Source organism: Ictidomys tridecemlineatus, chromosome 8 (assembly GCF_052094955.1).
Source record: "Ictidomys tridecemlineatus isolate mIctTri1 chromosome 8, mIctTri1.hap1, whole genome shotgun sequence".
Lineage (NCBI taxonomy): Eukaryota > Metazoa > Chordata > Mammalia > Rodentia > Sciuridae > Ictidomys > Ictidomys tridecemlineatus.
The window spans coordinates 91,982,528-92,000,152 of record NC_135484.1 but is presented as its reverse complement, the minus strand read 5'-3'; the positions used below and the strand labels follow the sequence as shown (position 1 = coordinate 92,000,152).

At 32.0% G+C, this 17,625-nt stretch overlaps 1 protein-coding gene across 3 annotated transcripts in view; it reads right to left on the bottom strand.

Annotated features, from left to right (window-relative positions):
* Nucleotides 1–17,625, bottom strand: part of Eys (EGF-like photoreceptor maintenance factor) — a 1,135,848-nt gene that overhangs the window by 785,122 nt on the left and 333,101 nt on the right. For all 3 annotated transcript variants that reach the window (XM_078019814.1, XM_078019816.1, XM_078019815.1), the window contains exon 11: nucleotides 3,677–3,801. In XM_078019814.1, the coding sequence (XP_077875940.1) occupies nucleotides 3,677–3,801 (125 nt within the window). The remainder of the gene's footprint in view (nucleotides 1–3,676; nucleotides 3,802–17,625) is intronic.

The following is a 17,625-nucleotide window of genomic DNA, read 5'->3' as shown; positions in this document are numbered from 1 at the left end:
GCTGGGAGGAAGGGATATAAGCAAATAGTTTGCCTACTTAGAGAATCAGGACTGGTATAAACATGGCTCTGTCAATGACTTTGCAACACTGGCTAACATCATAAATAATTTCCTTTTTTTTTTTCAGTCTGTGCTATACCTCCCAGAGGACCCATTTTTGTACAACTTTCCTACTAGGATGTGTTAATACAAAGCTAAATAACATTTAGAAAGCCTTTTAGTCTACTTAGATCCAATTTAAATTTTAGTGTGTTCTACAGACACATCTGTTAAGAAAACAAGTATTTATTTTTTCAAAGTTTGGTCTGTTCAGAATGTTTCAGGACTGCAGGAGTCATACAGCTGTTTAGATTAAAAGAGGGAAGAGAGAAGAAAGATAAAATTATAAATCTTATGGCACAATAAATGAACCATTCAAGGTTATTTCCATGAAAGAAGAGAGAGATATTTGATGAATATGAATAAATTTAGGCAATTGGCGACATGACGTAAAGTTAAGGAAGATTGCTACAACTGACAGAAATAGAAAATAACAATGATTTATGATGCTTAACTTAAAGACCTAAGAATGCCTAGCCAAAGTAGACTTCCATATCACTATGTAAGATTAGCAAAATGGCATGAAAAAGATAAGACTCTAAAAAGAGTTATGAATATTATTTAAGGTTGGTGTTTTCCATGGATGACAAGGAAAAGCAGATAAGCATCAACCAAATGAATTAAACTTTGTGTCTTTGTATGACATCTGTGAAAATACAAATTCTCTGACAGAGCAGTGGAAAGATTTTGATTATAAAAGCTTTTAAAAAGAGAATCTGACAGATCTGGGTGTGAGACCTTTTTGAAGAATTCTCACAGTTATTAGAATCCAGACTAAACCATAACACACTGTTGGATATTATTGGAGAAGACTCCTTTATAAGTGGTTGTCAATTAGAACTCTTAATTGTAGGAAAAGCACTAAACATGAGGCTGATTCTTGTAGCAAATTTTTAACTGTACAATATGTTGCTGTTAACTATACACATGGTTGCTGTACAGCAGATATCTAGAATTTATTCATCTTGCATAACTGAGACTTTATGGGGAGTTGTTATTCAGCAACATAACAATTTTGGGGAGAAATGAGAAGTATATAAATGCTAGGCTAGGCTTCCTGATTATGAATCTAGCTCTGCCACTAACATGTTCTGATAAATTCCTGAGTGGCTCTGGGACTGACTGCTTCCTCATTGATAAAATGAGACTGGTAAAATGAGGTACATTCTTCTCAAGGTTGTTATAAAAACCAGAGGAGTTATTGCATAAAGAAGAGCATGTTGTCTGTGTACCAATACCGTTATTGCTATCATAATTATTATTATTTTATAAGCACTTCTATGTCAAAGTCTTCCCAAATTTGACTCCCAAAGTTTGAAATTCAAAATATAAGGAAAGAAAAGTGCTCAATAACAGAATTTGTAAGGAGATAAAATGCTATAATTAAAAGATATAAAAGAAAATGTTGTAATTCTGTCAAAAACATTTTCTGTTGGGAGTGAGGAAAAATTTGACTTCAAAGGGGAACAAGAGTGTAGTTGGGGAAAATGGTGGTAACTGACTGACTGACTGTGGTTGTTTATATGCAACTTTTATGTGTTTGTCAAAAACATAGGTAGGTAACCAGAGAGTACATTGTGTTATAGGAATAAATATGCCCTCATAATATAGTCAACTATGACAGAGAAAACAAAGATAGATAAGATAGAAGGTGATCAATAGGATAAAGATTGTTTCTCAAATAACTTGGGAGAGAGGATGAGTTGGCATGTTTAAGAGTCATGGCTGCTGACATCCACTTGAAGCAGGGACCCAGTGGTCTACAGGAGGATGCACAACACTTTCCAAGAGTTTGTTTCATTTGTTTTTGCTCCTGCAAAAGGTAGTGAAGATCTGTCTTAATTCAAAAAGATCAGCAACTTTTAACACCTAATAACCTCGGAGGGTCTCATTTTAGGTCTTCTACTTTCTACTATGGAACTAGAGGGAAATGCTTAACCTTCATTTGAATGCTGCAGCAATTTCAAAAATAGCTTCATGCTTCTAAGTAAATCCAGAAGAAGTAGGATTTTAACTTACAGCATCAAAACTAATCTAGAAGTGGTAATAACTTTAAGAACATGAAAACATATAAAAGTGTCAATTATATGTATTGGTGGGTTAAAAACTACAATTTATGTAGAGGTTGCACTCAACTTCTTTTGGAGAATTATTTCCATTGCTTATGTTAACTGTCATAGGGATTTAAATGTTAAGACTATGATAAATAGTGATCTGCTTAAAAGAGACCAAACTATGGAAATGGCATTTATCCTTTGTATCAGAAAATTTAATCTTTCCTTCTTTTATTTCAAAAGTTAAAGTTTTATGTATAGGAGGCAACTTCAAAATTCCATGGCCACTGATTTCTAGATGTGTTATATAACCAGATAAAATTTGGTACCAGTAATAAGTCAGAAATGAGTATGAAAGTAAACATATCTGGGCTCTCAGTGATTTCTAAACTTGGAAAATTCATGCAGGTGTTATTCATTGACACATACTCACTATTTCCTACAGCTTCACATAAATCTTATAAGCACTAATACCCACATGACTACCTGCCTGTTTTTCTCTCAGTAGACTCAATATTAAACTCAGACTCATGGGGTATTCTGAAGTCTTCTATAGAGTATAAAAATAGTGATATTTTTATATATCCAAAAATATACACCACATATAATACTTGTTGCTAAGGGAAATTCAGTCATTCCACATTACTTCTGGGTGGATGTACCTAAATGTTGAAGATGAATGACAGAAGAATAGGAAAAGAGCAACAAACATGAACATTTAAAGAAAAAAAAAGGAAGAGGGAAAAATGATAAATGTTTATGTCATTATATAGTTAAAGAGACTATGGATGCTTTAACAAAATGCCATAGACTAGATGGCTTATAAACAAAAGACAATGATTTTTTCTGTTTTAGGGGCTAGGTAGTTTCCAAGATCAAATTGCTGGATGATTCAATGACCAGGGAGCCTGCTTCATGATTCTTAGGCCATGCCTTCTGCATGTGCCTTATAATAGTGGAGATTGCCAGCTCTCTGGGGACTCTTTTATGAGACCACTAATTCCATTCCTGAGAGATCTGCTCTCTTTACCTAATCACCTCCCGCAAACACAACCACTTAATAGTATCATATTGGTGATTATGTTTTAGCATATGAACTTTAGGGGAATGCAAATATTTCAGATCATAGCAGCAATTATTCCTTGCATAAAATCAGCATATTGACTTTGTCCATTTCTGTGCTGAAAATTATGAAAGAAATAATGTTGTCAATATCAATAAGCACTAACATTTATAAATGACTTGCTCTGTGTAGGAGATATTTGATATAAAGATCAAGAATCTGAAGCTTATATAAATTCAAAAAATCCATTCCTTCTGACAGCCTAAGTGATTGCTTTCCAGTGTCAGAACATTCATTTCACATTTTTTAAGCACAGGGATTGCTTAGAACCTGATTGGTAGTCAGTAAAACTATTGATGGAGTCTACTGTTAAAACTGTACTATGTACACATATACATCTGTATACTAACATACATATTGAACATTCATTCATTTTATACTTAATATTTTTAATAATTACCTTGTTGACATTTGCAAATGTATCCATTGATAAGATCTTCACAGATTGCCTCATGTAGACATGGTAATGAAGTACATTCATTTATATTATCTTCACAAAATTGACCAGAAAATCCAGGAAGGCATCTAAGGAAGAATAGTGAAAAGAAAAAAAATCTCTATATATACATATATATATATGTGTATATATATATATATATATATTATATGAGCAATATATCTATATGTTAGGGTCTGTAGACAAGTCAAGATGGTGCCTGGCATTTTGCCAGAGGGAGTGGTTTGTGAAGTAATGCCAGCAAATGCCAGGCACCATCTTGACTTGTTTACAGACCCTAACATCTATATATACATATATATATATATATATAGCATATGAGCTCTCTCTATATATATACACATATATGTATAGTATATGAGCAATATCTTCTGCAATTCCCTCATTCAAATATGTTTTTAGAGATCCAACAAAATGTAGCTAGTGATCTGTGTCACGATAGTATGATGCATAGAATTTTGAACCCCCAAAACAGGTCCAAGTACTATGACCCCAGTAACTCTGAACATGATGTTATTTGGAAGAAGGATTTTTGCAGAGGTAATTAAGCATCTTGAGATGAGATCATTCTGTATTAATTCAGTGGGCTTTAAATCCAATGATGAGTCCTTAGAAGAAGAGATACAGAGAAACACAAGGGAGGAGGCCATGTGCAGATGGAGGCAGAGTAGAGGTATGTAGCCCCAAGTTAAGGAACACACAGACTGTCTAAGTGCTGGAAGAATTTCCTCTAGAACCTTCAGAGGAAGTATAGCCTTGCCTAAACTTTGAATTTTTTTTATTTCAATTTTCACAATGGTGAGTAACCCAGTTTCATTTTTTTCTACCAAGCTTTCAGTAATATGACATTTTAATAATAATAATTCTGTTAATCAATGAATATGAAAGGTTTTTCCATCTTCCAGTATCTTCTTCATTTCTTTCTTCATTGTTCTCAATTTTTTACAATGAATGGTGGCTAAGATTCAGGTGAAGAGGAAACCTTACACATTATTGGTGGTAATATAAATTATATTATGGAAGTCAGGATGGAGATTCCTCAAAAGACTCAAAATAGTATACCACATATGATCTACCCATATCTAGTGTATATCCAAAGGAATTAAAGTTATTGTAGTATAGAGATACCTGAATACCTATGTTTATTATGACATAATTCACAATAACCAAGTTATGGAATTAGTGTAGGTACCTATCAACAATGGATGGGTAGAAAGTGTGGTAATACATAAAATGAAGTATTATTCAGTCATAAAGAAAAATAAAACCATGCCATTTTCAGGAAAATGGGTGGAAATGGATATCCACATGTTAAGCAAAATAATCCAGACACACAGAAAGACAAATATAGCATGTTTTCCCTCATTATGCTTAAATGTCAGACCCAAAACTTTAAAAATATAAGATGAAGAAAACACAATGAAAACAAGTCAAGACACAGGCACAGCAATACCTTCCTGAATGGGACTCCAAAAGATCAGGAAATAATAGCAAGAATCAACAAATGGGTCTGCATCAAACAGAAGATTCTGCCAAACAAAGGAACCAACCGAGTAAGGAGAAAGCCCAAAGAACAGGAAATCTTTTCCAGCTCCTCTTCTGAAAGACCATTAATATCCAGAATATGTATTAAAAAATAAAACAACTAACAAGACAAAACTTAAACGTAAAAGAAAAAAATCAATAGGCAAAAGAATTGAGCACACATTTTTCTAAAGAAGTACAGCCTGCCAAGGTGGTAAAGCCTTGGGATCCCAATGTCTTAGGAAGCTGAGGGAAGAGGGTATAAGTTCAAGGTCAGCCTCAACAACTTAACAAGATCCTGTCTCCAAATTAAAATAAAAATAAAGGGGCTGGGGTTGTGACTCAGTGATAAAGCAATTGCTTAGCATGTGTGAGGTACTGCGTTTGATTCTCAGCACCACATCTAAATATATGGCTAAAATAAAGAGATCCATCAACATCTAAAAAATTTAAAACAATAAAAATAAAATAATAAAGTTAGGGATGCAGTTCAATGGTAGAGCAATCCTAGGTTGAATCCCCAGTACCAGAAACAAACTAATAAACAAAGTACAAATGTTCAACATCTTCATCCTTCAGGAAAATGCAATTCAATATTGCATTGAGATGCTCTCTCTCCCCAGTCAGAATATCATTCATAGAGCATATATGTTTCTACTGCTTTAAGGTATCAAGTTTGTGGTAATTACCTATGTCATCCCTAGGAAATCAATATATGAAATGACATTAATGCTATCATATTGTTATCTTTAAAGAATAATTTTATATAAGTCACAAAAATGCCAGATGTCAAATCACAGTCCTAGACCTGATAGAGGATCCACAAACACTGACTAAAATACAGTGTTCATAAGCTATATTCACACATTTACATAGTACCTATGCCATGACAGATCTGTTATGAATGCTTGAGATACACAGAAAAGTAAAGCTGAGTGTCTGTTTTCAAGAAACACACCCAGCCTAGTTAGAAAAATGGACAAATAGCAAATGCAGTGATATGATATATACTACAATCTGAATTTAGAGAGATGCATTCCAGCATGGCTAAGAGAATATGAAAAAAATGAGATTAAGAATAGTGTGAATCAACCCAGAAACTGAAAATAGAACTGAATAAATGAAATATAGTGCAAGACAGGTCTTAATGGTGCTTGTGGTGCTTATTATATAAATTAATAAATAGGGGTTTGATTATTATATATTATTTGATCATAGTTTTTAGTATAGATAATATTTACTGAAAATTTATTTACAATAAATTACTTTACAAAGCTTACAAGAACTACCAAATTACAAATGCAAACTTTAAAACCAGTAAGTATAAGTTTTTTCCACATACTGTAGTCATCATGTGTGAAATCAAGCAATTCTTTGATTCTAATGGATACTCACAGAATACTTGCTTGGGTGATGTAACAATGCAGTACTATGTTCCAATGCAACTGGTCCTACCTCATCAAATCTAGGTAATTATTAAAGAATCAATTAGTGACCCTACTCTCCTAGACCCATTCTAAATGTGACTCTTTCCTGAGAATAAATCATAAGACTAATTTTAACTCTGTTTGAATTTATGAGCTTATTGTGCAAAAAAGAGATGAAATATTAAATATTGAATTGCCACTGTAATGGTGAACCTCCTTCTCTTTATAGTAAAATTGAATTCATGAGATTTGCCTTTCTGAGGCAAATTCATGACTCATTTTTTTAATAATTTGTGTGTGTGTGTGTGTGTTTGTGGTGTACCTTTAATATCATAAGGTGTTTTAAATACATTTTCAATTTAGATACTTGCCAGCATTATATTAAATACCCATTGATTCACATTCTTAATCTATCATCAATGTTATTATCGCGTTTAATTTCCACTGCTAAGGGAAAGACTACATACTTTATAGTGATTTTTAAGGAAGTCGTGTTAAAAATTGTTGAATACACTTTTTTATTTTGGAATAATTCTAGATTTACAGAAAATTTTCAATGGAAATATGAAAGTCCCATGTATTGAATACTCAATTTCTCTTATCACTATCATCTTACATTAATATTGTATACTTGCCACAAATAATTAAATGGTATTTGTTACATGTGATATAATAAAATATTAATATTATATAATAATCTAATAATTTTGCTATGTTATTATTAACTAAGTTCAATATATATGATTTTGCTTAATTTTTTTTTATATAATATCCTTTTTCTTTTGTACTGAGGATTGAACCCAGGGGTGCTTAAACATTGAGTTCCATCACTGTATCCCCAGCTTTTTTTTTTTTTTTTGAGGACAGAATTCTAAGTTTCTGAAGCTTACCTCCAACTTGAGGTCCTGTTGCCACAGCAACCCAAATGATTGGGATTATAGTCATATATCATCATAACTGGTTCTAATGATTTTTTGTTTAGTTTTTCCATTCCAGTATCCTATTAGAATACAGTGCAATCTGTTGCCATGTCTCCTTTGACTTCTCTAAACTCTAAGCTTCTCATAATTCCTTGACTTTCACTCCTCTACACTGCTCTACATTTTAGGCTTATTTGATATTCTCATGGTTATAGTGGTGTTATGTGTTTACTATACATTTTTAGAATGGAAAGTAAATAATTTTAATGTGTGTGTGTAGTGAACATTTATGGAATTTTGAGTGGGATTGCATTGAACCTATAAATCAAGTTGGGAAGAAATGACATCTTAACATTACTGAGTCTTCCATGTCATAAACAAGGAATTTGTCACTACTGACTAAGATCTTAGATTTTTCTCATCAGTATTTTGTAATTTTCCAAAAGCAGTTATTATACAAATTTTATAATATGTACATCTAAGTGTTTAAATTTTGGAAGACTGCTATTTTAAATGGAATTTTTCTTTGCTTTTTTCATATCAGTATTCCAATGTTCTTTGTTGGAAAGCTATTCACTTATATATGATTTCATATCCTGAAAGCTTGCTATACAAGCTTTGCAGTTTGTTAAACCAAATAGTAGATTTAACAAATCTACTATTTCCTGAGGTATTCTACCAAGACAATTATTACATGTGTGAATAAAGATAACTCAATCTCTGTACCTTTTATTTCTTTTTCTTGTCTTATGGAGTGGAGCTTCTAGTAACATGTTTAATAGCATTAGGGAAATGCTTGTTCCTAATTTTATGGAGAAAGAGTTTAGTTTTTAATAATTAAGCATTATCAGTTGTATTTTTATATGTAGCTTTAATGGATTATGGTGGCTCGTTTTTTTTTGAGGTTTTTTTTTTGACAGTTTTTATCATGAGTGGGCATTGAATTTATCAAATGTTTTTTTGCGTCAATTAATATAATCATATGATTTTTTTATTCATCTGTTGATCTGATGATATAGTCATATTGACCAAATAATATATGGTATGCTAATGATTGATTTAATCATATTTTTATCTCAACCAACAGCTAGTCTAATGTATTGCACTGAATACTTTATGAGTATTAGATCAATCCTGATTTCCTGGCCTGGACTCCCCTTACTCAATCTAGGCATAAACACAGTCAATCTTATTATTTGCAAAGATCTTAAGATTTCCTTTTTAATATTTTAATATTAAATTTTACTTTGTCATGTAAGTTGATATGATGTTTACATTCTTAGCTTGAATGGAGAAAACATTTTGAAAATCCTTATACAAACAGAAGTGCATATAAGTTTATAATCTTACATTCCACAAAAAATATTTATAGCATGACATAACATATGGAAAAAATTAGCTATATATATTAATATAATATGCAGTTTAGTCCCATGCATATTGTTAACTTTTAATAGAATTTTAATAGAACATTTGACAGATAAAAATAATATCCCCAGTCTGAACGCTATTCTACTTTCAGCTTTTGTGGGATCAATGTTTTTAGATTCCATATATGAGTGAGGTCATTGCTCCTTTATTTCCTTTAGACTCATCCATGTTGCCACAAATAAGTTTCATTTTTTATATTTCATTGTGTATGTACGTATGCATTTATTTTCTTTATTCATTCATCTGTCAGTTGACACTTAATTTGATTATATAACTTGGCTCTTATACATAGTGCTGAAAGAAATGTGGGAGGACAAATATAACCTTGATATACCAATTTCATTTACTTTTAATATATACCCAGTAGCTGGATTACTGGATTATATGGTAGCTTTATGTTTAGTTTTCTAGGAAAACTCTGTATTGTTCACACTGGGTTTTTAATACAAGACTTGCTCTGCAATACTAGAACATAAAACTCCAATTTATTTTGAAGCATTGCAATTTAAACAATGAAACATTGAAAACTTATTTTATAAAAACTATTTAATAAGTTTCTGAGAGACCCAATATCACACTTGCATTGGGTTATTGATACCAATAAATTAGTTTAAAGGGTTATTATAGGAGGCAGCACCCACTGTAGAATGATTCTTCAAATGAGAAAATACTACTTTGCCACCTGTTCTGAATACTTGCAAAAATAATCATTTAGTAGGTTATGTAGTTATTTTCATGACCCACTGTCTTGGATTCTTTCTTATAAGACTCTGTCAGTCACCACCTCTTCCCTGTATTCTTTCCGTATATTCAATATTATTGTTATTTACACTGTTGCTTTGGTATTCTCTTTAATTTCACATTTATTTAAACCAACATTGTGGTATTTCTTTTCCTTTACCTTCTTAATGTGTCCCTCTTTCTTAAAGGTAAATCACAATTCATAAGTCGTACTCATCTTGCTCTCCATGGACAGCTCCGTGGATTCCACCATACCAAAACTCCCACTTGGCTCATTTATCAAGTTAAATTATGAGACTTATAATGAAGAAAATTTTCAGACAATATACTAAACAAAAATAGTGTCTGGCATTATATGATTGGATGAGAAAGAATAATAAGACTTTGGAAATTCAAATTCTATTCCACATAAGCAATACTATTCAGAATTTTTTTTTACTTCAGTTGAGTAACATCTTAACTTAAATGGTACTTAACTCAACTTCCATCCAATCACTAATTCTTCTTTGCCTTTGAAATATTTACCTTAGATTAACGTGTACAGCTGCAATATCTAATGTCATTTACTTGGCTTTGGTAATATAATTGAATATGATACAGTTAAATATTTTCAAGGACGAAACCTCATGACAAGCTTCAACTTTAAAAAACATGAACTCTAAATGCTCAGAAGCTAAGTGTTTGTTCATTATTAGGAATTTTTCTGAAGCCAATAATTCTCAAATTAGAATGATTAACAAGTGTTACACCCATATACACACACACAAAACACCTCACTTCATACTATTTAAATACTTAGAGATATTCTGTGCAACTTCTCTTCCAGATAATTAGTTAATGTCTATTATGTGCATTTTATTAGAATATAACTAAATATTAAACATACCTGTCTGAATATTAGATGGTTCCTTTATAGGTAACTAAGAATAATTAATCTTTAATGAGGAGCTTCCTATTATGAATCCACATACCCTAGATATAACTTGTGTTTAAGTTTATTTATCTGTGTCTGAGAAAAAAAATGTGCATTTTTTTTTGAATTTTTGGCTTGTTTTCATGTAAATAGCTACAATTCCAGGGAATATCCACAGGCAAAACGAAACAATATGCAACCATTTTTCAGGCCTCTTATCACCATTCCCTGATCTCTTCTTGGTGATAGATGATACACTGCAGAATCAAACTAAAACTAAAATGATGAACTTATTGAGGTCAAGGTATTCCATAGGTTTTTACTTATATTTATCCTTCATGTTACCTGTCATGGATTTATTACATTCACTTTAAATTTTTCTTATTGTTTCTATAAATATTTCAATATTATAAACTTCCAGATCTCTGGAGAAAACAACACACAAACACCAGGTTGATAAGTTACAGACACAGCAGCAAATACTCAGTCATTGACCTGACTAGGATGCCTTGGTTGTTGTTCAATATGGTGCTAAAGAACAATGAAGGTGATTATTATTCCTCTCAATATTTTATGCACTTTTCACTAGAGCTTATTATATCCTCCAAATTTTAATAAACATAGATATTTTTAAAGCATTTGATTGATTTGTTGCAGAAATTATGATAGAATGGAATCCAAATATTACAGCCTTTTCAAATGTATAATTCAATTTTTATAGCCTACAATAAATTTCATACAGTGTAATTATAATTGATATGTAAAACAGGTACTTTTATCAGTATTGCCTCAATTATATTTCTTAAAGACTATTATTTCTAATTTAACATTTTAACTTTAATCCTGAATAATTCTACTGTCATTATTATTAATCATGCATTCAGATTAGGAGAAGAATATTCTTATAAAGCAATTATTATAATATAAATCTAAGTTTCTTAAGACTACAAATCAGAGTATTGTTTAATACACTGTTTTAACACCTGTTAAACTATATATGAACAAATAAAGTAATTTAGATAAAAAAGGAATGACATCGTGACTTTCTCAGTGGCTCCAAATAAATAAAACTCAAAATTCTTATTACGGATGCTGTTTCATACTAGTTTCCAAAAAAATGTTGCTTTAACTTTTGATCCTGAAATAATTTAAATTTTACAGTAGTATATTGTTTTGGTTTGGAATATTCCCTGTGCAGAAACTGAGACAGAGACTTCATGCAGTTTTTTTAAAATTTAATTTTAGTTTTTAATTTTTTTAGGAGGTAATCCAAATAAGTAGAAGTGAAGGAGTAGAAAGAATGAAATAGAAAAGAATGGAAAATGAATTAAGTGTGCAATATTTAGCAGTGTGCCACTGTGGGAACTAGGGTTCAGGACAACAGTGTAATTTTTGCATCTATTGTATTTTTTTAAAATGTGAAGACTACTTACTGTGTCATTTAGTGTAGGATTCACTTGGGCTTTTTGTTGTTGTTGTTGTTCTTTTTTTAAGTACCAGGCACTTAACCACTGAACTACATACATCCCCATGCTTTTCTTTTTTAAAATTCCTTAGGGCCTTGCTAAGTGGCTAAGGATGGCTTTGAAATTTTGTTCCTCTTGCCTCAGTCTCCTGAGCTTCTGGGATTCTGGTGACTCATTTCTAATAAATGATATGAGGGACATCAGGCTTCCTCTTTCTTTCTTTGATCTCTTAGGCAAGTTCACTGCCATGTTAGGAAGACACTCAAGTAATATCACGGGAAGACCCTTCTGAAAAAGAATCACAACCTCTGGTTAACAGCCATATGAGCTAGCTATGAAAAGGATCTTTAGGCCCTTTACAAGGCTCCATATGACTGTCACTCAATTGGCATCCTAATTGCAACCTCATAAAAAGTCTGGAGCTGGAACCACCCAGAAAAGCCATTTTTAAATTCCTGACCCACAGAAACAGTAAGAATAAATGCTTCTTGTATTAAGCCACTGAATTTGAGGGGATTTTTTTATTACTATCAGTAGATAATTTATGCAAATTGAGGGCCTACTGAAGACCTGTGGAGAACTCTTGTTCCCTATTATTTAAGAGGTGCCCCCAGGCCATTAACATACCCAGATTCTGGGTAAATCTGTAAGGGGCTATTCTGTGAATGTACTTGGAAAGACTCCTTAATTTCCAAGAAGCTCTGCAACATGAAAATAGAGGCTGCTGAGGTAGGGCAGTGTTGGTATGTTTGAGAGCTATATAACACAGCTGAGATGGGAAGAAACACATCAGAAGTGTCTGTTCCCTAGGCCACATATGGAGCCCCACTGTACTTTGTGTGTTGAGTAACATCTGAAAAAATTGAGGGACGAAATTTAATCCAAACTATATTAAGTTCTTTTTTAGAGGGATTTATTTTTCTAAATTCCACTTTTAAGACTAAAACATTTGATATATAAGAAAATTAACTGCTATTCTAGGGGTTACTTTTTCGAGATCAGATATCAATACTCAGGACCAAACTGGACAATGAAATTTATCTCAATATATTATAACTTGTGTTACATTTTGTAATATCACTCTTTTGTCAACACAAGGCAAAAAATTTCAATTACTAAGAAAGTGTATAAATTTACATTATATTACTCTACTCTAGTCAGCAAACAAATATTGTGAAGTTAATAGTAGTTCATTTTTTCTAGCTATGCACTATGTACTCTTCAGGGTAATTTATACAATTCTGAAAACCACCAAAATACAATGCAAGATCAATAACATTCTAGTTATCTGGTAATTGGAGCTTTTTATCTGATCTGAGTCTAAATTAAAAAAAAAATTTATGGTAGGGACAATTTTACAAAATTTTGTTGAAAACAATGGTATTCCTCATGCAAAGAGCCAGTTCAAATCCTTACCTTCTATATCTTTGATATAGAAGAGGTTTCTGATGAAAGCTTTTAAGAGTTTTGTTTATTTACAATGTCCACATTTCTAGTCCTTGAATTGTAGAAGATAACCACCAAGGAGTTATTCGCATTTTTTATATATATCAAAGAACACATAAAGAAACTTGAGATTTTCAACAGTTCTACTATCAGACAAGAACTAAATTGAACCAAAAATATTTTTTAAGAATCATATGTCATCTTGTTATTATAATCACCTACAGTATCTTTTGCTAATCCTTTCATTCATTTTATGACAATCTGAAAAACAGAAATTAACCATGAGTATTCTAATCCATTTTATGAGCACTTAAAAGCATCTTTTATTTTACTCTTACCTTTATTTCCTCTTAATTTACATTGCATTTTTCTGTCAGTTAGGACTTATTCCCAGTTCCTCAACAGGTATGTGGTATTTGATTACAAGTCATATTTACGCTGAGATTAATATTAAAAGCAATAATTTTTAATTTTTGCACAATAATAACAGCAGGATTTTAAAAATTACCATGAAATAGTGGTTAGTTAGGGGAATAAAGATCCTCTCATACATAATAATATAATAGGTATTTTGAAAATTATTACACTTCTTTATTTTCTATTTTTAGATATATAGAACTCTGTATCATTACATTGAATTTTTATTTCATCTTATTAGAAAACATAGCAGAGAAATAAGATGCATATTTCTAGGTACTTCTTTATAATTACTATTTTTTGGAGTTTAGTTTTAAGCTAAATTTCAAGTGGTATATACAGATTTAATATCTAACTCATCATATATATCTATATATTAGTTCAACATAGAATAAAATAAATCAGAAATTATTTTAGTTTTTATTAAACAAACATGACTCTAATATACCCAACATGGTGAGGAACACTCCAATATAAAAGAAGTCTGACTTCTATAATTCTTCACGAAAGAATGGAAGTGACTTAAAGAACTGACTGGCCCCTCATATCTTAATCATTTCATAATTAATGACTTAGATCATAAAGTGGACTCAAAGATATCTCTTTGGGATTATTTATATACTGATGATTTGGATCTCTCAAAAGATTATCCATAGCTTCAATTATAGTATTCAAATACTGATTTACTACTCTGATAGCCACTTTTTCTTACAAAACTGAATATTTCCTGATTATAATTTTTCTTATCAAATATATTTGTTATTAGAGATAATTTGCAAAGGAAAAACCATTCAAGCTCCAATTATAAATGCTGATTCATATAGTAGAGTCATATGTAACTTATAGAGGTTACTGAGAAATAGGCCATGAACTCTGTAATTATAGCTATGCAATAACTATGCAATAAAATATTTTCTTTTTTTACTGAATAACTTCTAATAGAATCCATGCAATATTGCAAAACATAAGTGATTAGGATCATATCTGCTTAGATATTAAAATAATTTTAGGAGAAATTTCCTATAAAACATTTAGTTTTATCTACTTAATTTTAATTATTTGATTTCAAGTTTCTAAGAATATGATTTTTGGAGGAGTACCTTCAGTATTGAATTCATAAACATCTACAAAACATTTAAGAATAGGGACAGTTGAATCTAGATGAAAGAATTTGAGTTTGACCTATGTAGAGAAAATAAGAGATAGTTCCTGCCATGTGTGGGGTGGTCACTTTATACTAAGCATCTCATGTACACACTGATTGATTGCTCAAGCTCACTGCTTAGTGTGGGGCCTGAGCTCTGGCCAGAAATAGCAAAGACATGCTGTAACAAATTAGTGGTCGCTGGGCCTTGGCAAGAAGGTGGACCACATCAGAGTAAAAATGTGGAGCAGGCTGAGGAGGGCCAAGAGGGGCATGGGATATGCTGGTTAGAGTCCATGCAAGGGCAGGTATCCTGAGAGGCCAGTATTACAGTCCTCAAGGTAGTGATGTGTTGAGTGCCATCTGGGAAGCTGAATTGGGGTGGAAGAGATACCACAGAGGGATAGAATCCCCTTCCTTTGGGTTCCCTAAAAGAACACACCCCACAGGCAGGAAGAAATATGCAGGGAAAACTGAAGTGTGATTTTTAGTAGAAACAAGTAAAAGTCAGGCACATCTCTCTTCATCATGGAATCATGGAGGTCAAGATGGCCTCTGAGAGCAACTGGGCCCTGCGAAACCTGGTGGTCCAGATTGTCTTAAGATGACAGGCCACAGCCCACACCAAATAGTCTGGAATTTCAGAATACATTGGTTACTCAAAAGGCACACTAATGGTTCTATATATACTGATCTCCCAGGGATCCAAGAACTGAAAATAAATTCCAACTACTCCAGACAAGCTATCAGGCTTAGACAAATCTGCTCATCTAAATTCAGAATTTTTAAACGTGCAAAAGTGCATTCTGAAAAAAAGTACTTAATATTTAATTTTTGTAATGATTCATTGAAGTTACACATATTTACAAGACACCTTGTGCTATTTCAATTCACGTATACATTGTGTAGTGTTTGAATTATGGTAAATATATCTCCTCAAACACCAATAATTCCTTTGTGGTTAAAATATCTAAAAACATTTCTTCTTCTTTTTTTTTTTTTTTGAAATGTACAGTACATTATCATTTCCTATAGTCACTCTATTTTGCAAGGAACACCAGAACTTATTTCTTCTACATATTTTTAAAATAGTCCCATTGATCAACCTATCACTAGCTCCATCTTTCTCCAGCTCTCTCAGCCTCTGGTAACTACTATTCTACTCTCTACTTCTAGGAGATGAACTTTTTAGATTCTCTATGTGAATGAAATCACATGGTAGTGTTCTTTCTGTGCCTGGCTTATTTTGTATAAGAAAATTGTTATTCCAGAGGAAATGAAATCAGTATGTCAAAGAGACTTCTGAAATCCCATGTTTATTGAAGCACTATTCACAATAGCCTGAAATTTGAAATAACCAAAGTGTGTATCAATGATGAATGGATAAAGAAAGTACAGTACATATACACAATGATTGCCACTTAACCATAAGGAGCGTAGGATTCTGTCAATTGAAAAAACAAGAATGGCACTGTAGGCATTATGCTGCTTAATATTTTAAATATCAATCCTTTAATTTCTGAAACAACAGTGTTAAACATACACAAAATGTTTTGGACTTTGTATATACTCACTTGGAAAACTCCTAGGTCTTTCTGAGCCAAGAACAGGAAATAAACATTTTAGAGAATTTGGTGCTTCTTATAATAGTGTTTCATTTAAAATTATTTAAGATATATAAATTATTAAGATATATAAAAAAAAATTATTAAGATATATAAAATACCATGCACCTGGACACACACTTATATATACACACACACACACAGCAGCAGCAGCATAACAGCTCTTACTTGGCTCAGGCATGTTCTCTCCAATTTTCATGTTCTTTTAATTTTTAACATTTGCCTATATTCATTCTTTGGAAGACTGTAGAAAGAACAGATCATCTAGCTTGTTTTGGAGGGTGTTGTTTTAAAACTGTTGTTACTCCAGGTCAAAGAATCCTTCTTGACACCATCTATTACATTTAATAATGGAAGGTTTAAAACCACAGTCTAAAATAATAAAATGCTCTGCATTTCAAGGAATTATTCTTGAGCATAATTCAAAGGGTATGAGTAACCTGGTGCAGGGTTTCCTAGTTTGCTATAAAATGCTTTCATGATGTCATATTATCATCATTTTCAAGCCACTTATTTTGTCTTTAATAACGTCATGCTTTTTTTAAGAGAGAGAGAGAGAGAGAGAGAGAGAGAGAGAGAGAGAGAGAGAATTTTTTAATATTTATTTTTCAGTTTTCTGTGGACACAACATCTTTATTTTATTTTTATGTGATGCTAAGGATCGAACCCAGTGCCCTGCGCATGCCAGGCGAGTGCCTTACCACTTAAGCCATATCCCTAGCCCCAATAATGTCTTATTTTTCTTGGTTGTTTCAGTCATTACTTTTTTGTTCTCTTCTTTTTCTTTCAAACAGTTTTCTAGTGCTACCCACAATGAAGAGCCACAGACTGGTTGTTT